General features: G+C 57.9%; 1 protein-coding gene across 1 annotated transcript; it reads right to left on the bottom strand.

The window, feature by feature from the left end:
• Positions 1-665: 665 nt before the first annotated feature.
• Positions 666-13,237, bottom strand: PRDM12 (PR/SET domain 12). Its single transcript, XM_031449570.2, has 5 exons — positions 13,015-13,237; positions 11,102-11,292; positions 9,602-9,757; positions 2,396-2,507; positions 666-1,087 (listed from the first exon to the last, which is right to left on the bottom strand). The coding sequence occupies exons 1-5, from the start codon at positions 13,235-13,237 to the stop codon at positions 666-668; spliced, it is 1,104 nt and encodes a 367-aa protein (XP_031305430.2).
• Between the last annotated feature and the right edge of the window lie 8,787 nt (positions 13,238-22,024).

The raw sequence follows: 22,024 nt of genomic DNA, 5'->3' as shown, positions 1-22,024 counted from the left end.
GGGGGGGAAAGTGGCCCGAAGGAGAGAAGGGTCCGCTTGATAGGGAAGCGCAGGGCTCTCCGGCCTCTTCTGGCTGCCCCTAAGCCCCGTCAGCCCCCAACTCTCAAGGTCGTGTCCGTGACTCCCGACACTGCAGGATACCAGTCCCAGAAGGCCGGGGGAGGAGACAGATGCGCCTACTTCCCGGGGCCCCTGCTCGCACTGGAACGGGGAGGTCGCTCTCCATTCCCAACACGCAGCTGTCTGTAGGGGTAGTGGGTGGGGGACCTCTTTGCCCGCTGAGGACCCTCGGAGACTTTCAGTCCCCTCCCCTGCCACCCACGAGAAAGACATCGGCCTGGGCAACCGACTCAACAGGAGGAGGGAAGACCCGGGATTGAGGCTAGGCATGGGGATCCCCTAAAGAGGAGGCGGGCCGAGCAGCTGCACCAGCTACTCGGCCTGGGAAAGGGACGTCGCCCCTCCGTGTCCGCATCTGCGAATCCGACGAAGAGCGTATACCTGGGGGTCATTTCTGGGGCGCACGTACAGCGCCGGGTCCAGCGGCCGCGCGCGGCCGGGAGGTCAAGTCCCGAGAAAGAGCAGCCCCGCCCCGCGCCGCGGCGGGCTGGCCGGAGGGGGGGCGCGCGCCCGGGGGCGGGGCGCGCGCGCAGGCGCGGCGGCGCTCACAGCACCATGGCCGGCAGGTGGTGCGCGGCGGCGGCTGCGGCGGCGGCGGCGGCGGCGGCGAGCGCGGGCGCGTGCGCGTGCGGCGCGGGCAGCGCGGGCGAGTGGGCCTGCAGCGCGGCGCTGGGCGGCCGGTGGCGCGCGCTCTTCTGGTGGGCGCGCAAGCCGGCCAGCTGCGAGTAGGCGCTCTGGCACACCTGGCACTTGTAGGGGCGCTCGCCGGTGTGCAGGCGCACGTGGTTGCGCAGCGTGGACGACTGGCTGAAGCGGCGGTTGCAGAAGCGGCACACGAAGGGCTTGTCCAGCGTGTGGATGCGCATGTGCGAGCGCAGGTTGCTGCGCGAGTTGAAGCCGCGGTGGCAGATGACGCAGCGCATGCGGCCCGCGGTGCCGGCCGCCGAGTCCGCCGGGTGGAAGTCCTCTGGGCGCGCGGGCGGGGCCCGGGGGGTAGGCGGGGAGAGGGAGAGAGAGCAGCCTCTTTAGAACCCGCGTGGCCGAGGCCCCGCACCTCCACACCCCTCCACACCCCTCCCCATCGCGCGCCCCTCCTACGGCCCAGCCGCCTCTGACTGATTGGGGCACTGGCACAGGGGTGGGAGGGGCAGCAAAGGATCGAGCAGAAGCTCACCATGCTGTGAGATCTCGGGGACTTAGTGACTTAGCTTCGGGAAGCCTCAACTTTCTCATCTGTAAAATGGGAACCTACTACGACTCATGGGGCTATGCATGACTCCACGGGATGATCACGAAAAGTTGACATCTTTGAAGGTTACTCTACACAGCACTTTACCTGCCTGAGCCCGGACATAGGGAGTACCTGGCTTAGAGAAACCTCCCATAAATGGTAGTAACTGTTGTAACTCCTACCCCCCCCCCGAAAAAACCTTTCATTTATTCATCGCACAAATATTTACTGAGTGCCTACTATGTAGCAGTGAACTGTGTCTCACATTTCTCATCCCTGAAATGGATGTAATAATAGCACACCCCTAGAAGTTTGCTGTAAGGATCAGAGAAATTGTTTGCGAAACATTAGCTGCAGAGCAAGGGCTGGTTAAACAGTAGTTCATGAGCCTCAGGTTCATCCTCTAAAAATAAGGGTAAACAAATTTCACAAGGGTTCTATGAGGACCCAAGTGGGATGATACCTGTGAAAGGTTTAGCCCAATACTTGGCAGGAAACAGGTCTTGAGCAAAGGGTCTCTTCCATGATGATCAGTGTCCTTCCCAACACACACATAGGCACACTCTGCTCTGCCTTCATTCAACAGGTTTATACTGAGCACCGCTCTGTGCCGGGCCCAGCACCGGGGACAGGGCAGGGAAATGTAGACTGTCAGAGCTGGCAAGGAGCTTAGAGATCATCTCACCTGACATCTGTCTTTTACAGATGGGGAAACTGAAGCACAGAGCCGTTTCCAAGTTCTGCACAGCAGAACTGGAACTCAGTCCAGGCTCCTTACTGCCCGGCCCCTTGCTCCTCCTACCACACCTCTTACTGCTCCCCGCCACCAGTCTGCCCCTAGACAGTCTATTTTGTCCAGAAAAGAGAACTGCCTTTCATCTATGCCTGGACCATGGGCATTGGCCTCCTTGATCCAGTAGCCCCATGTGCTTGCTGCTCCTAGAGGTGGAACCAGGTCCCCAGAGGCCAGGAGCATTCCTACCCCGACCCCCACCCCGGGTTCCATGTGTCCCTTGTCATTGTGCCCTCCTGGGAACCACCTACCATGCTTGTTCTTTTTCTGCTCCTCCTCTAGCCCAGGCACACCGGGGATGCCCAGGAAGGTGTTGTGTGAGTTTCCATACCACACTAGCAGCTCCTGGTCGGGAGGGATCATCTACAAGGAAGGAGGCAAGAGGAGGTCAGGGAGGTAGTGTCCCGAGGGGTGAGAGTCAAGGCTCTCTGCACCTCCCCTCACAGCCAGGAGGGGCTCCCCTGGTGCCCACGATGGAGATGTGGATACAGTCTCAGCCCTGGAAAAGTCATGCTCTGGTCCCTTCCCACCAGGCTATCCCCGGCAAGCTGCACACACATGGAAGGCCCTGGGATGCTCTGCTCATCTGCTTTCCTCCGCCCTACCCTTCTCACCATCTCTGTCCTAGCTCTGCTTCTGGGAACAGAGCTGCCTTCCTGCCACATGGGAGCTCCCAAACCGACAGCAGTGGAACAAGCAAGCAGAAGTAACGGGAGAAGGAAAGCTAGAAAACTTTTCATTTCTCTCCAAGGGGAACCAGAATCAGCCAGCTCTCAGGTCCGCAGGGCTGAGCCAGGTGTTTCCCGTGGGCTGCAGGGCACCCTGTAGTTCTTGTTTACTCCCGGCCTGATAATGTTCTGAAAGCATCTCTCAGTCAGAGCGTCCCCAGGGCAGCACCACGTCACACATGCTTCTCTCTCCATTGCAGGGCTCTGCGTGACTCCATGCATTAGGCAAATCTAAAAAAGAGGCATTCGGATGGATGAACGCCTCCACCTCCAAAAATACTGGGGCGCATAGCCTTCAACAAGATCTGGTTCGCCATGTCCTAGGTCTGTGGCAGAGAACTCCACCAATGGTGACAGAGCTCTGCTGCTCCCAGGGGAGGACCTGTCCCCTAGGAAACGGTGGAGGCTGTCAGGAGGGAGGACTCTGAGTGACCACCCAGGGAGGCCCTGGGAGGTCAGCTCCTGACCCTAAACCCCACACTCTGGGACATCCCTGGGGCCTGCCACACCTTTGGTGGAAGCCAGTTACTCCTCAGAGTAAAGAACCTTCAGGCCTCAGTTGGTTGGAGCAAATAAGAGATAAGGATGGCCCATCACCTCCTGAGGCCTGGACCCCAGAGGAGCTGACTTTGGCACCCACTATGAGGGTCACTCTCTGATCTGCCCAGAGAAAGGTGGACACCCCCAGGCCATAGCTGGATTGTTTTCCTTATGGGTCCTCTTTTAGTTGAAGGACAGAAGATCACAGGGTTCCATCTAGGGCTGTCTGAAATCACACCAGAGTATAACCCTCCTCCTTGGCCTCTGTGGTCACAGAGAAGGCTCCCACCCCCGTCCTTTGGTTGTGGCCTGCAGACCCCTGCCATACACCGAACCGTTCTGTTCACCACACCTTCCTCCTCTGGTCAGAGCCAGGAAGAGCCTCAGACCATCACAGCCGGCCCTGCTCGACCCTGAAAGGAGAGGGAAGTGGAGAGAGGAGGGTATGCGAGAAAGAAAGTTTGAAGGGGCCTAGGTAACATCCATGGCCCTTCCCAACAGGCCCCATGGCCCATGGGGTGTCATGTCAAGCCTCAAGGTCAGTGAGTGACGAGGAGCTGGGCAGAGGGTGCCTGTGCTCAGACTGATGAGGTTTGATCATGGAAAATCCAAATGCATCCCCTGAACTGATGGAAACCTGGGCAGCGGCTCAAAGAACGGCAGAGTAGAATCTGGCACCACAGCTAAGACCTTGAGCCTCCCTGGTCATCCAGGAGGCTGGTGGGTCAGGGCTGCTGGAAAAGGGGCAGAAGAGAGAGGTTTTGAGAACCCCTTTGCAAAGAGGACACTGGAACTAAAATATTCAAGATAAATTCATTGTGAAGGAAGCTGCTGAGAGACTGTGCTGACGGGTCCTCGGTCACCAGGTCCCTAAATGACCCTTAGGCAAGCATTTTGTCTCTCCTAAGCTTGTCTCCTCCCTGAGGTCCCCCCACCTTAAGAATTCTGACTGTAAGTCGCCTCCAACATTGGCCCAACCCCTGGCTTCAGTCCTCAGACGACACCAAATGGTTTACACATCACAGTTCTTCTAAAACAACCACCCCCTCCATCCAACTGTCTGCACACGCCCCTTCCTTCAGGAGACGGTGCTGCCGAGGGTTCCGGCCCAGGCCCTGGGGTCACACGTGCCGGGGTCCACTTGGGCTCCCCACCTGCTGAGTGTGTCAGCTTGAGCAAAGTCCCTTCTGCCACTGGTCCTCAGTTTCCCCAACTGTAAAACAGGGACAGCACCATGGCTCTGGCCTCGCTGGGTGCTTGTCGTGGTTCCACGGGGCTGCGCGCACAAAGCTATTGTTACTATCTTCCGTGTGCTTGCCAACCGCTCAGAAAGCTGGCGGTCATCTCTGGAGCCTGGGGTCTCTCAGTTGTCCTCACAGAGTCTGGCATAAAGCCCAGGATGACTGATGGCTTTGCCTTCGGTGACCAACGAGGAGAGCACAGGCTGGGCCCTCATGCCCCCAGGACAGCAGTCCCATGCTGGTGCCACTGCTTCCCCCACCCAGTCCAGTGTGGGGTGAGATGTCCAGCTAGCGCCCGGCGGATGTCGCCTGGAGCTGCACCTGCACATCCAGAGTCTGGGAGTCAAATTATCTAAGTCAACGCTGGCTTTTCTTTTTAATTGACAATAAAAAAATTATTAAGTATGAAACAAATATAGCACAACAATAATAATGGTGATGAAGGAGGAACCAAGAACATCAGGGACTGCACAAATTCTGGAGATTATTCTTCAAAGTGGTGGCTGGAAGTAATATTTTTTTAAATAAGAGCTTCAATATTGACTGTTTCAATATAATGGTCATTTCTTTACTTACACATTTTTAAATGTACTATTATTCATTTTACTAGTGAAAAAATTAAAAGTGATAACGACACAAAGGGGTATATAATGAAAAGCAACCCTCTCTCCCCCTCAGGGTGCTCAGGACGCTGTGGCCGGTTTCCTGTGCATCCTTCCTCGGAAGGGTTTGTCATTTTAAGACCATTTTTTAAAATTCTGACTTAAGGTCCTTGGGGAGCAGCATGATGGGGCAAAGTGACTTCCATTTTCTAGCTGATGCATCTGAGTTTTTAAAAACTAATGAGCCCATATGACTTTTCTACAAAAAAGAATATTTTTTTAAAGAAAGAAAATCTATCACAAAGAATCTAGCAGAGTTGAGAATGACACACATGCCCACAAGAAGCCTCTAGCTCTTAATGCGGCGCTGGGGAAGGTGGCCTCGCCCGCACAGAGGCCGGGCGCTGGAGTCGCTCTCCACTCTCCGGAGCTCCGGGAAAGCAGAGGCAGCTTCTGGCCTGGACCTCTGGCCTCTCTCTGCTCCTGGACCCCCTCATTTAATGACCAGGAGAGCTCGGGGAACCAACAGCCTCTTCCCTGAGATCCTGGTACTATTGTCCAGAGGCTCCCAGGGTCCCACCAGCTGACCACCGAAGAGCAAAGAACGGCCACAGGTACCCCCCAGTTCCCTCACCAGTCCTATTTCTTTACGGCCAATACTCTGGCCTGGCCCCACGTGGGCTCCCTTCTGGGGCTCGGAGAACAAGAACCAGCTGTTCATTCATTTTTCTGGGGAGCAGAGACTGACTCAGGACACACAATAAACAGCACAACTCCCAAAGAAACGAGTCCCCTACCCTATGACCCACATCGCCAGGACTCCGGGTCAGTGTCCGCACCTGCCTCTTGGTTGACAAGTTACATCATCTCCCAGCTTGCAATTCTTCACCTTCCCTGTTATCCCAGAAGTTTTGTCCTGACCCATTTCTGAATTTGTATTATAAATTGAAAATATCTGGAGGTTTTGGTTTGTTTTCCTAATATAAATTCGTGTCACACTATTGAACATGCTCCCAGGAGGCTCTGACGCCCTCCCCTTACCCTGGCAGAGCAGAAGCCCTAGTCTAGAAGGACCTCCGTGTCATCTGGACGAATATCAATTTCCATTGTACCACAGATGTCCTGACACGCCAATTAATAGAGTTCCAGCAAATAGATATTGGCCAGGGAGGTCCCACGGCATGGTGACCGGGGGCTCCGCTCTGGGGTCACATCAGCCTGGATTCAAATCCCAGCTCAACAATCTCCCGAGATCTCCCTGAACCTTAGTTTCATCATCATTAAAATGGGAATCGTGATAGTGCCAGGCAGAGGGGATTTGACTTTTTTAAAAGCTGCTATGACCTTAGCACAGTGCTGATGCCCGGCAAATGCTCCATGTTCGGTAACATTATTAATGATGCTAATTATTAATAATCAAAGGGCCTGCCCCACACCCACCGGTGAGCAAGATCAAAAGGCAAACAGTGCTTGTCCTCACAGAGCCAAGGAAAGGAGAGATGGGGCTGCGGGGCTCTAGGGGAAAAGAAAACTCAATTGCCTGAAACGAGAAAAAAATTAGCAGAAAGAAAAAGCCCACACCTCAGGGCACAGCCATTTTGCCAAAAATTAGGGAGGAGAAAGCCTGGGAATTTTCTTCCCAGTCCCCAAATCCAAGATTTTCCTGACTTCTTCCTAAATCTTTTTCTCGTGTTGAGTTTTGGGGTCAAAGTTCTTAGTTTTGTTTTCCTGGGAGAAACAGGTCCACATGTTGACTTTTGACCCAGCCCCCATCTCCTGGAGAAAGACTTATTCGTTCAACAGTTAGTGTCCATTTGCTCTGTGCAGGGCACTTTCTAGAAATTCTAGAAATTTCATTTTTGGCACCTGAAGTTATAGTAAATGCTTCCGTGGCTGAAGTGAGCAAGGGCAGGTTCCAGGGGATAAGATGCCAGTAGATGCAGCCGGATGCAAAACCCGCCTGGGGGTTCTTCACGGACTGGCTGGCCTGGAAACCCATCACCCTCGTCTCCATCAGGAGGGCTCTTATTTTGTATTTGTGGACAATTTTAGAGCAGCAATAGTATATTCTGCTTCTGGAATGATGATGTCCCTTCCCATTTTGGGGGGGTAAATAACAGGTTACTGTCAAGAAATATAAACAGAAGTTCTGAGTGATGGAAAGATTAGGAAAACCGTCACGGCACCGGCCCGTCCTTGCTAGCTTGCACACAGGCACAGAACAAGCAGCCCAAGTATTCCAGAGGCGTCCAGGGAGTGGCCTGGGGCAGCAGCAGTCTCTCCTGGTGGAGCCCAGTGGTCACACACACTCAGATTCCACAGCTGGCCCTGTAAGTGGCATCTGACATTGCGACATAATGGTTTAAAATGTACCCAACCTCACTTATTACAAGTAAAACGGGTGATATTTCATGCTTCCTTATCCCTCACTCCAGCAGTCGGCTTGCTAGCTCTGTAAAAGTATTGATAGCCCAGTCGGTGATATCTTGCCATCTAGATGAGTTAGGGTGTGATATATTTTCCTGATCCTCTTTTATCAACTTAAAGTCCCAATCACACGTGGATGACTTTTTTCAGTCTTACAGATTGCTCAGGGAGATACACTGCACACACCTTGCTCTCTGACTCAGAATTTCTATATAAAAGTCTATTAACGTTTCCTGACTCTGTTCAGCTTTCAGCCAGCATGACCTGGACAGCGAGATGGGACTCAGGCTCCCGCATCTGATGCAGTCGGGAGGCCTTTACCAAAATCACATCACATTCCTACCCTGACTCCTGTGTGTAATGCACGTGTGTGCGTGTGCATGGGTCTGCGAGGGAGGGATGGAATGAGCATGTGGCCCCCATCCCGTCTGTTTCAGGCTGGCCGGGAAGCTGGGTACAAATGTGAGCATGTGTGTGAGGCTGAGCGGGTGAGGGTGGGGGTGAGGATCTGGGGAGGTGCTCTCTGCCAGACATGGGGTTCAGCCACATGTGAGGCCGATTCTAGGATGTCTGGTGGGAGGCCCTTGCTCCCACAAGGTGGTAGCCCCGCCAACAGTCACAAGAAACACCTCTGTCCACAGCCTGGGCCACTGTCAGTCCTGCCCTCACACTGCCCACCACACTGGAACCCCAGTCCAAGACTGGTCACCTTTCTTTACCCTTCCTGGTTTTCCCAGGGCCCACCCCACTAAAGTCACAGGAAGTCATTCTTGGCCTGAGGTCAGGGTCGGAGGGCTCCTTCAGAACATCCCCAAAACTCAGCCAAGCCCAGCCCCACCCCAAGAGGCCCTGCGCTTCTTTGCACGGAGGAGTGGAAGCGTGAGGCCCAGGGGAGTGGGGGGGGGCAGGAAGCAGCCCCACCGCCCCTGCACAGCGCTCAACGCCAGCCTGCCACAGGGAGGTCCAGCTGCTGCCCCCGCCTGGGCCAGATGCTGAGCAAACTTCCTGCCAAGGGACAACGTCCAGGGAGGGTCCAGCAGTGTGGCTGCCGTGGCTACAACCACCCAGCTACCAGCACTGGGCTAGCTTCGTGCCATCATTCCTTCCCAATCACCGTGAGCCTGTCTGCCCCTGCCCAAGCATTTTGCCGCCTTTTCCCATCCTCCTGACCCTCCCCAGGCCCTGGGCCTGGCTACCCCCCACCCCCCACCCCACCATGGGATGTTATATTTATCTGTCAGCTATCTCTCCCTTTCTCTCTCCTCTGTGAAGCTTCACCGGGCACAGGGCACAGGCATTCCCTGCCCCCAACTCCCAGTGCCCGTAAAAGCTCCTGAGTCTGCTGGCCACCAAGTGAGACCCAATAAACTATAAACTGGAGATGATCAAAGAATCCTCCCTTGTGGATTCAATACAATAATGCACATACGGCGTCTAGGAGAAGCCTGACGCCACAAGCGATCAGCTGAGACTACAATCGTGGTCCACATGTCCACGTTGGTGGCCCACGCATGCAGAACGCTGGACAATGCACAGCTAAAAGGCTGTCAACATCACGCCTCTCTCCCACCCGGTGCTTTCTCTGGACTGCCTTCCGGTGTCTTGCTCTGTCACTCTATGGCTTCTCAATCCCCAGGCACCCTCAGCAGATATCCAGGGACCTCACTGTTGAGGTGCTCACGACATTCACAGTGGCTTGAAGTTGACAGTTCCATCCTTTCTGATCTATAGCGGAGAGTTTGCCGTGGAGGTCCTGCTCCCAGAGACCATGATGCTTGGGCCTCAGTCCCGAGCCTGCGCAGGGCCAGCCGGGCCAGCATCAATGTCCCTGTCTCCACCTCAGTCCTTGGACACAGCTACCCTGCACCTCCTCCCCCAGCTGCACCCACTGCTCCCTACACAGCAGTACACACACTCACCTCAATGGCCTTGTAGAAGATGCTGGTGCCAATCTGGACCACCTCCAGGTTCTGCTCCTGCTCATTACGTGCACACTTGATGTAGGTCATCCAGCTTCGGTGGTCCTCCTGGCTGGCATCGATGAAGTAGCGCACCGTGCCATCCTCATTGAATACCTGGGCGCAGGTGAATCGGGGACCAGGTGAGGCAGGGCCGTGTCACGTGTGCTGCCCATGGCCAGGGCTAGGCCCCGTGCCGGGCACATCCACACACACCCTCTCTCCATCCTCACAACAGCCTCAGGAAGTGGACGCAGCTATTATTGTCTTGATCTTCCAGCTGAGGAAAGGGAGGCTCAGAGCAGTACGGTGACTTGCCCGAGGCCAGTCAGCTAGAAGTGGCCAATAAGGAGTCACTGACCAGACAAAGTGGCATCCACTCCAGCTATCTCTCCAGGGATGCAGTGGAGAGCGCTGGCCAGGACCTCAGAAGGGGACACAGAGGAGCCTAGAGAGGGAAGGCTGGCCCACTCTGGCACCCTGGCCGGGCCTAGGCCCCTTTGTGGGAGCTACCAAAGTACTCAGAGGTCAAACTGGACCCCAACTTCCTAACCCAGCAGCAAGTGGAGAAGGCAACCACTGGCCCAGGCCTCCAGAGGTGGGAGGAGGTGAGGTTAGGAGAGGCCAGGTGCAGGATTTGTCCTATTCAGCTCCTTAAGGGTCTGCCAGGTGGAGGCTGTGACAGGGAGCCGTAGGGGAGGGAGGGGAAATGACATCAGGGAGAGGGTGCACCAGCCTGGCCTCTGCAAGGTGAGAGCCCCAAAAGGAGGAAGTGCTCTGGGAGTGGCTCTGTCCTAAGGATGGGCCTCCCTGGCATCTGGCACTGTTTTGGGGGAGGAGGGTCAGAAGGTCTTGGATGGAAGGTCAGTTTCCTTCTGTAAAATGGGAACAATAACTCAGAGGGCTGCTGAGATACCCTGGTGGAATGCAGGCCCCGCACGGCACTCAGAAGGCTGACTCAGTGCTACTTCATCAGTGATCATTTCCAACGTCATTATCCTGCCTGGGTTGAGAAACTGGCTCCCAAGAAGCAGAGGCTCCCTTCACGCTCCATTCCATCCACCCTTACTTCAAGGCCAGGGCTGGCTTTAAGGGCTTTCCCTGCTGCTTCCGGGGTGAGGGGAAGAATGCAGGTAGCTGGGAGATTGCTCCTAGGGGTGGCTTCCCAGCTCTGTGCGGGACCCTGGGCAAAGCACAGGGTCTCTCTGGGTCTCAGTGCCCTCCTCTGTGAAGTAGGGCCAACAGCAGACATGCTCCGCAGGGTTGGCCAGAGGAGAGCTCCTTGGCCATGAGACTTGGGGAGGAACCACCAGACATCAGGCGGCATAGGATCCCGCCTCGGGGCTCATCACGGGCTGGAGCGCACGCAGCTCCCAGCAAGGGTGGAAGCAGCGGCCGGCCAGACGCCAGGGCCCTACCCGCGGTCTGCAGCCCGCCCTCCTCTCTCGCAGCCCGCGGTACCTCCCACATGAGATTGTTGTTCTTGCAGATGTCCACATGCTCTGGGGCGATGACCCGGCCGGTGAAGGGGCCCATCTCGGTGCCCGCCTTGATCCACGTCTTGGAGAAGATGCCGAGGCCCTCGCCAGGGATGGAACTCTGTGCGATGATCACCTCAGCGGGCAGCACCAGGCTGGACAGCTTCTGCACCTCTGAGGTCGCAGGGCAGGGGGACTGGGTCAGAGCCTGAGGCTGGGGAGGCCAGGCTCTTCCCCGGGGGGTAGCGGCTGAGCGACTAGAGTCTCCTCTGTTTGCAACCCGGGACCCTCCGAAAGCCCGAGGTGCTTTGGGACTCATTTCTAGGAGGGTGGTTGTTGTTGTTTTGGTCTCGCCAGGAATTCTCAAAGCATCCACAACCTCCCCCGCCCTCCATCCCGGAAAAGTTTAAGAACTACTCAGCCGACCACAGTACATGGCTTTACAAATGGGTAAACGGAGGCCAGCTCCCATGAGGGGGTGACGGCCCAGCCAAGACTCTTTCGCCCCATCTGACTCTGGGCTCTTCTGTTGGTCACTCGGTGCTCACTGCACACTGTCGGAGGGCCCAGGACTCGGTCTGGGGCTCTGACTCCTTTTTGGTGCGGGAGGCCCCGGGCCCGGGGCGCGCTGGCAGCGCTGGGAACTGACCTCGGGCTTCCAGGCGGCAGAGGAGAAAAAGAAATGCGGGCGGCAGCGAGTTATGTTTCTCGCTCTCTGGGTGACCCCGGCGCGCCTAGGTCCTTTGCTGCCGCTAGGATCGGGGGGGGGGGGGCGGGGGGCCTGTAAGGGCAGTGCTCGGTCCTAGGCGAGCCCCAAAGTTGCCTCTCTGAGCGGACAAGAGCTCAGGCGGCTGCGACGCCCGGGGGTCCCCCTGCTTGGCTGGCAGCCGGGGTGGGAGCACCGAGGCGCACAGGGGCCGCCTCCATGTCTTACAAGGTTCCCCTCTAAGCTACCTGGGAAAATACCCAGCGAGCGGGCCGGTTGAAAGGGGGGTTAAACGGTGTCCATTGCGGCGCGGCCGGCAATTTGTCACGCTGTTAAAGTGATCGCATTCATTCGACTCCATTCGAAAGAAATTGCTAATTCTAAATTCATTAGCCCTGGAAGAATGCTGTAGCAGTAAATTGTAGCTCAATGCGGAGGAGACTTGTTTAAAAGGGGCCGAGGAATTCCCCTTACAAAAAGGGGGGATTAGATGGTTGACATAGCGTGAATGGAAGTGGAATTAGTCTGCACGGTAAATTAAGAGAGGAACAGAAATCGTAAAGGGGGAAAAGGGGCGACGCGCAGAGATGCCAGCACCGGGGAAAGATATTGTTTGCGGGTTGATGAATGAGGAATAAGAACTTGAGACATCTTAAAGAAAAGAAACTTTTCTCGCTCTCTTTCTCTCCCTCGCTCTCTCCGCGGCTTTCTCTCCCGCCTGCCCGCCCTCCGCCCCTTCCCCAGCCCCCGCTGCCTTTTAAAGTTCTTGGTTTAAGTGGGAACCTTCGCGGGTCAAGCCCAAGTTAACTAAATGAATTTAAAACCCCTTCTTTTTGAGTCAACTGCTATTACACGCCTAGTAAGGCTTTAAATGCCAGGAACCCGCCGGCTCAAAGGGCTGAGGGGCGGACAGAGAAGCGCGGGGGGCGGCGGGCCCGGCAGCCTGGACTCTGAGATCCCTTCTCTGAGCTGCTCCTGGTGCGGAGGTGCCCTCCGTCCCACCCAGGCTTGGCTGCTAGCTCCCTGGGTCGTCTTATGGGAAACTGAGTCACACGCAGCATCTGGAATGCCTAGGTTGGCGGGAGGGTCTGTGACGCCCCGTGTCCCCGCCAAGTCCCGCGCGTCGCGGGTCCAGGAATCAGGGGCCGCGGGGAGGAGGGGACGCGACTGGCCTCGACGGTGCGACTCACCACCCGAGAAGGACTGCGCCAGGACCTCGGCGGTGAAGGCTGTCTTGGGGCTGGCGTGGTGGCTCTTGTCCTCGAAGAGCTGCTCGCCCAGCACGTTGCGCCAGCGGCCGTACAGGAAGCTGTGCAGGATGTCGGAGGTGATGACCTCTGCCAGCGCCAGCCCCGGCGCCTTCAGCCCTGTCTTGAGAACTAGGGCCTCAGCCGGGAGCACGGAGCCCATCATGGGCAGCCAGGGGCTCGCCGGCGCCGGGGACTGACGGCCGGGTCGAGGCGGGGATGTGGTGGGCGACGGTGGAGCAGAGGAGCGAGAGAAGAGGGCTGTGATGGAGGAGGAGAAGGAAGAGGAGCAGGGGGAGGACGAGGAAGATGATGACGAGGATGCAGGAGGAAGCGGGAGGTGAGGGGGTGGCTGGGAGGAAAGTGAACAAGGGGGAGCGAGGCTGAGAGGAAGAGAGAGATGGAGAAATCTGCAGAGATGGCAGAGGCAGCGCGGAGGGCTGCAGAGCCGGGGTGGAGGCGGAGGCGGGTGCGGGGAGAGGGGGCGGTGCGGGGTGAGTGGGAAGCGGGGTGGCTGCAGAGAAACTGTGGCGAGGGGCTCTCGGCCGCGCACTAGCCTCTCGCACACAGGGCCGGGACGGTCTTCCCCTTGGCAAAATCTCAGCGCCTTTATAGGAGCCGCAGTGACCCTCCTAATTGGTTATTAATGACCCCCTGACGTCGGAGGACAGACTTGTACCCGGCCTAGCTCGAGGAGCCTTCCCCTCGAGAGCTCAAAGGGCGGGGGCGCTCGGGCCGCTCGGAGCGGTCCCCCTGCGCTCCTCCCGCCCCTCTCTGGCCCTTCCACCCCCTCCTCGTCCTCCCCCTCTCCCCGTGGGAAGCGCCAGGCAGGGAGGGAGGCTCAGCCCCGGGCGAGGAGAGGAGGGGACGGAGCAGGGCAGGGGGCGCAGCGAGGCTCGAGTCTCGCTCGGACTCCAGGGACCAGACTAGGCGGGAGGGGACGGCTGGCCTCGGGCCGGCGCTCACCCACTGTCCCAGACAGGGTCTGTCCTCAGTATCCCGGCCCGGCCCGGCCCAGCCGGCTTTAACCTCCTCTCGCTCCCTGGCCCACTTGGCCGGCCGGATCCCGCCCCGGGCTCTGCCAGGTTCCACGCCCCAGGCTGCGGTAGTCTCCGCGGAGCCAGCAGGCCCCGCGCAGGCCGCGCTGAACTCTTGCGCAGACCGTGCATCAGAGGCCGGCGTTTCGCTTCAAACGGGCCGCTGCAACCGCCCGGCCGGCTGCCCGCTGCCGGCTGTGAAACTCCTCCCGGGAGAGAGCTGCCGGGGCGGGGCTGTGGCCGCCGTCGGGGCTGAGCCTGGCCTGAGAAGACTTCCTGGGCTCCCGGCTCCCGGTCCTAGGGGGGCTAAGTCAGGATCGGGAAGAGTGGCCCAGAATCCGCGCTAGCTGCGGCTCTCTCGGGAAAGGCTTTCTTGCCGAATTCAGGGCAGATCGAAAGGGGTCCCTGGACCGTCGCGAGTGGGAGCAGCGGCGTCCGGGAATGGAAGTCCTCCGAATCTGCAGGCAGCCACGGGCCAGTCCGCCGTGCGCGCTGGGCTGGAGGCTCGGGCCTCCAGGCTCCTTTGCTCAACTGCGACCTAGGAAGCCCGCCGCAGCCCGCACTCCTCCCTTCTTGCCTCCTAGCTCCTTTTCTTTTGGCCTCCCTCTTCTCTCCCTTCCTCACTTCTTGCTTTCCCACACCTACCCCTCTCAACCTCATCCCACCAATAGACTTTCTTTACGGAGGTTCCAAGGCATCCTGATCACCAGCGTAATTTCTCTCCGGAGACAGGGAGCTGCTGAGCCCGGAGCCAAAGCTGGAAGGCCACCGCTTCCTGCAGGCTTTTTCTGCCTCCTAGCTTTAGCCTCAAGCTACCCACCTCCAGTCCCAGACAAGGGGTGGGGAGCACAGGAACACCTCTTCCATCTGCTGAATTCTTCAGCCCTTCTCCCCCTGCCTACATCTCAGATTCCATTCACAGAGCCAGGTTTTCTGGACTCTCAGGGCAGTGCATTAGGCTCACAGGTTAGCTGGAGGTATCGGACTCCCCAGGCCTTCTCCTCAGAGAGGGGACTTAGGTGGAAGGTCAGGGGGTCTGGAGTCACTGTCCCCATGCCCCTTGGCAAAGGGCTTCCTCCAACGCGAGGTCGGCTTTTGCAAAGCCAGCCTCACAACTGGCGGCCACGGACACCCAGCCTCTGCATGCCCGGTTTCAGCCAGTGGTCTGGCATCCCAGGGTCCGCGTCTGGGCATAGAGTAAGGAAGGCGGCAGGCTGATGCTCGGCGGAGGCTGCATTGGGCAGCACGGCGACCGTCGGACCTGGCACCAGCAGAGGGCAGAGCTGCGGAGGAGCGAGCACAGCTTGTGGGTTAGGGTCCTGGAACCTCAACTTTCTTCCAGACGCTGCCGGAGAGTCACAATGACTCTGGCTTGAGCGGAGAGTTCACGTCCGAGGGGGCGGACAGAGTCCGGGCATGGGAGCTTTACTGGCGTCTGAACCTCGGCTTCTACGAAGAATTGGTGGAGGGGAAAATGTGCCCAGGGACGGAGGAGACTACGTCAGGGAGAGCCACCAGGAACCGCGGGATCAGTTCCCAAGTCCAGCAACCATCCTCAGCGACCCCCAGAGACCGAGGCGGCATGAGGACTGCTGTGCGTCCTTGAGATGGCCCTTCTCTCTGAGCCTCGGTGTCCCTGTGTGTCAAATGGTTTGGGTTGGACTTTGTGAACTGAGGTTTTTTTCCCGCCTTGTCTCTCCGGGTCAGGTCACTTTGAGAGCCCTGAGAATTTATCCATTCCTGGGCAGGTTACACCCCACTGAGAAAAGTACTCAGCTCTGCGTGGTCCCTCTGTCCTGGGGAGCAGCTCTTGGGTCCTGGATCTCAGCTCGGGGTCAGAAGATGAAAGGACGAGGGCTCGGGCTATGGCGGGGAGCCCTATTCCTTTCCCGGACCCGCAAACCCAGGGATTGGCGCTGGGGTCGGGGCGGAAACGAAGTCGGCCCCAAGCGTCTCCACTGCGCTCTCAAATTTTGTGCTTCTGGTATAGCCGCAGACACACTCGACCGCGCCCCAGGGAAAGGGGGACCTATAAAGAGAGCCCCAGTCTCAGGGCCTGTTAGAATTGGGGAGAAAGGCCCCTGCGCTTGCATCTCCCCTGCCTGAGACTGGGAGGGAAATAATTGCACGTTCTGGAGTTTCTCCGCAGATGAACCGTGTCGTTTTCTGCGGAACCCAGGCGCGGAGTGTGCCCGCGCCAAACCCCCTCCTCTAGCCCAGGCCCGGCCTGAACTCCCAGGCGCCGCCCCACCTCGCGCCCGCGGGCCGCCGCTCCGAGATCTTTTTAATATTCATGGGCGTTAATAGAGAGGCCCCCAGTATATCGGTCCATTGTGGGAGGCTCGTAGGGCTTGAATAGGCCCCGGCCCCCTTTCTTCCGCGGGGCTTCCCGAGGGGTCGGGCCAGGAGTGAATGGCCCCGCTTCCCGCCCCGCGCTCCCTCCCCCTTGCGGGGAGAACATCTTTATCCCCGCCGCCGCCGCCGCCGCCGCCGCCCAGACCCCTATTCACGCGGCCCGGGCTCCGGGCGTAACGAATCAATCGGCCACGGCTCTTCGGAGGTCATCCTCATAACCCTGGCTCCCCTTTTTCCTAAAGCCCACGAGAGTGGAGAGAGGGAGGTGGCGGCAGGCCGACGGACCCACGGACTGAGGGGCACGCGGGGAGGGGGAGGTGGCAAGGGCAGGGGAACATCGAGGGGGGGTTGGCCTTGTCTGGGCAGGTGAAGAGAAATCTAGTGTCCCACGGCCGCCGGAGGCTGGCTCATTTCTACTTGTTGCCTCGCGGAGGGCGGAGCGCGAGAGAACGGGGGCCACGGCCCAAGCCCGGAGACCTGTCCTACCTCCCCTCGGGGCACCTGCGCGCGCTCCTTCGGGCCCAGCGGCCACACCCGCAAGGTTCAGGGCACCGGGCGAGGGGCAGCCCAGGGTTTCCCCAGGCCCCGCGGCCCGGCTCGCCAGGCACTTTCTTTCTCGCCGGTGCGCCCAGGTCAGGACAGCGCTCTTCAGGGAGCGGAGGCCGGCTTCCCGGTTCCCGCTCTCTCGCTCGGCGGCGTGGCTCGAGTGGAAACGGGCGCAGGTCGGTCAGGCGAGGCCAAGGCGCAAGGGTCCCCGCCCCTCCCGCCCTGATGGCCCCGAGAGGCGCAGAAAGGAGCCCATTGTCCGCCGGGAAATACATTTTTGGGGGCCGAGTGAAAGCCCGTCTTTCTTTTGAACTTTAGAAGTCTTCTGCCTCGCCCCTCGGAGGGAGAGATTTGTTCCCCCTCCCGAGGACCCCGCGCGCCTTCTTCTCCCGAAACATCTGCCAGGGGAAAATCCACCCTGGAGGGCAGATCGCTCTCTCTCTAAGCCCCGCGAACTCATTAAAAAGATATTAGCGGCGGGGGCAGGTCCCGCGCAGGTATCGATCGGTCGGGTCGGAGTGAGCCCGAGGAAGAAAAGGCGAAGAATGTGGACGCCCGGTGCCCCGACCCCCTACCCGGGTCCCCCGGCCCCCTGCGCTCTAGCCCCGCGGCGGGAGCGGGGCCCCCGCGCAGTCCGCGCGTCCCGTAGTCCCCGTGCGTCCGGCTGCCTCCGGTGGCTTCTCGCCCCCTCCCCCTGTCCTCCCCAGCCCCCGCCCCTCATCGCCCGAACGCAGATTCGCGTCTCCTCCTGGCACTTCCCTCCTCCGCTCGCTCGCCGCCACCGTCGCGCGCCCCCATCCAGGTCTCTCTCCTCTCCCTCCTTCCCTTGAGCTCTCTCCTTTTCCGCCTGCGCTCCGGCTCCCTCTCCAGCCTTCTCACACCCTCTAGGCTTCCTCCTCCTCTTTCTCTCTCTTGCTGTCTGAGTCTCAGTCTTTCAGGTCCCTCCGCCCGCGTGGCCTAGGGAAATTCCTTCCTCGCGTGGGACCCGTGTGCCCCGTCCCTCCTTCCCGCAGGACGGTTCAGGGCTCCGGGGGCCCCCCGCCCGCGCATACAAAGGAGCGACTGCTATCGAAGTGGGGTGGGGGACGCGGGCCGCAGAAACTGTTTCAATAGACGTGACTCGGGCTGGCCAGCGCGGGGCTGCCCGGCAGAGTGGCGGCCGCAGTGCCGTGAATAGGGACATCACCCCTCCTTCAATCTAATTAGCCTTCGCGGCCCCGGAGAGACAAAGGCGCGCCCCGGGGCGCCCACGTCGAGCACGTCGGCCCAGAGCCGGCGGCCGGGCTGGCAGGTGACTGGCACGCGAGTCTCTCTGGGCGCAGGGGCCCAGGTGCCCCCTCCCCGGCGCCTCCAGGAACCTTCCCCCACATTGCCCACGTCCCGGCCCCCAGCGATGCCAGCGCCGAATTCCTGGCTGATCAATGCGGCGGGACGGAGGGATGAGACACCGGGGGAAGCTGGAACTCCAGGAGAGAGAGACGCGGCATCGCTGGAGAGAAGGCACAGGCTTCTGGGGGCAGAGTGAGGGCGGAGACAGAGGGAGACTGAGGCAAAGAGGCGCCGAGATGGAAGGATCCAGATAAAAATCAGTCTGAAACTTGGAGACACAAGGACGTAGAGAAATGAAGGAAGTGGAGGCAGGGACTCCAAAAAAGACTGAGGCTTGAGGAGACTTTTGAGAGAGCAATGGCAGAGAGGCAGGAAGGGGAGGAATGAAGGTGACTCAGACACAGAGGTGGGGCATGGGGGGCGGGGGGCTGCAGAGAAAAGCAGGCAGGAAGGATGAAGAGAGAATGAGGTGCGTGGGGTAGGTGGAAGATGGGTGGTGCCCCTCCCTGCCCATCTTTTTCCAGGTCCTCTGGCCTGGCCCCTCATCCTTACCAACTTTCTGCCCCTCCAGGGAGTCTAGGGGCAACCAGAAGGAACCATCCGTGACTCGTTCACAGCCCCTTCTTTCTCCAGAGGTCCTTCCCACCATGCGTACTCAGCGTGCTGGACTTCCTCCACCATCTCCTGGCCCTTGCACCTGCTCACCTTCCGCCTGGGATGTCCCCAGAGCAGAGGGGTTGGGCAGGGAGTTGTGCCCTAAAGGTGCTGCTCCGAGCCGCCCCCACCTGCCTTTCACACCATCTCCTGCCTCATAGGGAATCCCAGAGGCCCTGGTCATTCCTTTGTTCCACAAATATTTATTGAGAGCCTATGTATGTCAAGCTCTGTACAAGGCCTTAGGGGCACCCAGGTGACCAAGGCAGGCCGAGTCCTTGTTTTCTCCCCCAGCTTCCCAGGGTGGGGGTACACTCTGGTGGGGCCAGAGGTGGTGGCAGCCTCTCCCAGACGAGCCTGGTGGCTTTGACACCTCTTTGGTTCTGAAGCTTCTGTCCAAGTGGCTTCGAGCTCATCTGTAAAGTGGGAACAATCACCCTGCCTGTCTCATAAAGCCTGATGTGCCTAGTGAGTGAGCGCACACTGAAGGGATGACTGTGGCTGTCATTCCTGATACTATCACTTGGCCCCACATGGATAGGTCCTTTGGGCCCATCAGACAAGTCTCCAGGCCCCAGAGACCTGAGGATGAGTTCAGTCCTGACTCCAGCAGGTGCTGTCTTTGACTCAAAGCACTCACTTCCCATCTCTGAGCCTCAGTTTCTTCATCTGTACAATGGGGATAACACTAGAACCTTCACTGGGAGTGCTTTCTTGAGGGATAAAAGACATCATGCATGAAAATCTCACAGGACAGAGAATGTACTTGATATATGGAAAACATTAGCAACTTTATTGTATTTAAAAGTAACATGAGGCCATGCTTGAAATTTTGGGAAAAAATGAAAGTAGGAAAGTGAGTACCAAATATGGCCTAGAAAGGGACATTGAAAACTGTATGCTAAAGATGTTGACCAGTATGCTAAGGAGTCTGTGGTCTGGTCCATGTCTCAAAAAGTGGTTGGAATGAAAACAACATTAATAAAATAGTTAACATTTGCTGGGCACTCACTAAGTATCAGTACTTTTAATTACTTCACATGGATTTTCTCAGTTGATTCTCACCCCAACATACTGGGGTAGCTGCTATGATTACCCATTTACCAGAGAAGAAACAGCCACAGAGAAGCTAAGTGTCTTACTCAGGAACACTTCTGCCCCAAGCAACAGTGGGCTTGACCTCAGAGGCTTGCTGTAGCAAGGGGTTTATTTTCTCACATAACAGATTGTAGAGGTAAGTTGGCATCTGTGAGCCTTGGCTTAGCCACTTAAGGCCTGAGCTTTCCTTTGTTCTCATGGTCACAAGATGGCTGCTGTAGTCCTGCCATCACAGGCAAAGGAGAAGGGGGCAGTTTCATTGACATGCCCATCACACACAGTGAGCAAAGAGCAGAGCTGACACTCAAACTCAGACAACTTGCTCCCAGGGCTGGGCCTTTACCACTGTTCTATACAGCCTCCTGGTTGGGGCTGCTGAGGCCAGAGGAACAGTGACAGGAGCACCCATGCACTGTCTGCTAATCCTAAGAGGCTGTTCCACTGGTCAGGGAAGCAGCTTTCACTTGCTGTGGAGAAACTAGGCTTGAAGTGTGTGGAGATGAACTCCATGGTCCCTTCTGCCCCATCCAGCAGCTGGGTGATTGGACTGGGAAGTGCTCGAGGGCAGGGACCTTGCCTGAATCTTCCTTGGTCTCCAGGGTCAGCTCTGGGGCCTGACACACACTGGATGCTCAGTGAAAGAATGACAGGGGTGGATGGAGGCATGATGGTATGAATTAGCTTGAAGGACAAAGACTTGCTTACCTTCTCTGGGCGGCAGGAGGGAAGCCTCTGTGTCCTGGCAGAGTGGCATCTGGGGACCTCCAGCCCCTGTCAAGCTGGCACAGCCAACAAGCAAAGGTGGCCCAGAACCTCTGAACCCTGGGGCCCAGACAGGATGTGGGAAGAGAGGCTGAGGCCCAGCCACAGATGCTCCCACCTGAGTAGACACAGCCAGTGGGACAGCCTAAACCAGAGGGACCCAGTGCTGGAGGCCAGGCCTGCTCAAGCCCTTTCTTTCTCTCCCACTGGCCCTAGTCAGGGCCTCAGACTCCCTGGGCCTCCGTGCCTCCAGTCAGTATCCCATCCACAGAGAGACGCCTCTCCTGCCACACATTTATCTCCATTGCCGTCCTAGCTCCCAAACTGTCAACAGCACAGAGGAGGAAGTGGTGATGCTCCGGGACTTCGAGAGCTCTTTTTGCCCCTGTGCTGTGCTGGGTTAAGCACATGCACATGAGACTGTCAACAGCTCATAACAGCATCTTGGCAAGAGGTGTCCCGACATTCACCCCACTTTACAGTGGGGGAAACGTAGGCTGTGTGAGTCACGCGTGTCCTCCAAGCCTGGGCCCCTCTGCCTTCTCTATAACCAGAGAAGCAAGCCCTCGGGGTTGTACCATCATATCCCAGTGCCCCCAGGCAAGCCCGATCCTTGGGAATCTGGAGGTGTCAGAAAATGGGTGTTAAATGGGGCTGGCTGGAGAGTTCTTATTTTAGATTCATTTACACACTTCCACCTCTCCCCTCTTCTTTGTCCAGAGGTAGACTTTGGACAGTCAGGGAAGACAAACTCATCTGAAGACCAGTTAAATAAAGTGTAGTTACAACGAAGGGAAAATGTGCAGCTCCAGCTGTCCAGTGAGTCACAAGTTGTATTTATTCTGGAGGCTTCTGGACACCTCAAATCATCATGTATTTATTTTGATTATGCAAATGTTAAACATACGCCCACAGTGTGCTAGGTTGGACCCGGAGCTTGAAGCATTGAGCAAGGGAGTGTCATGTTCTCCAATGTCAGCCCGACCCTAGTAGCTTACAGTCCTGGAGACTTTCATTAAAGGTTATTTAGTCCAACCAGCATCTACTGAGAACCTGCACTGAGCCAGCCCTCTCCGAGGACTGAGAGGCTGAAGGGGACCCAGCTGGTGTCACCCTCAAGGTGCTGATGCTTCTTGAGCAAGCCAGGCACTTCCGTGGTGCCCAGGCCATGC

This window comes from Camelus dromedarius, chromosome 10, assembly GCF_036321535.1.
Source record: "Camelus dromedarius isolate mCamDro1 chromosome 10, mCamDro1.pat, whole genome shotgun sequence".
NCBI classification, from domain to species: domain Eukaryota; kingdom Metazoa; phylum Chordata; class Mammalia; order Artiodactyla; family Camelidae; genus Camelus; species Camelus dromedarius.
Note: the sequence above shows the minus strand (reverse complement) of the source record. Positions and strands in the feature narration are given on the sequence as shown.

Excerpts from the sequence above, each read along its gene's own strand:
- PRDM12 (XM_031449570.2), bottom strand. The coding sequence starts at position 13,237 with ATGATGGGCTCCGTGCTCCCGGCTGAGGCCCTAGTTCTCAAGACAGGG. Across the intron at positions 9,758-11,101 it reads ACAACAATCTCATGTGGGAG|GTATTCAATGAGGATGGCAC; the intron begins GTACCGCGGGCT and ends ACCTGCGCCCAG. Across the intron at positions 1,088-2,395 it reads GCAGAAAAAGAACAAGCATG|AGGACTTCCACCCGGCGGAC; the intron begins GTAGGTGGTTCC and ends CCGCGCGCCCAG.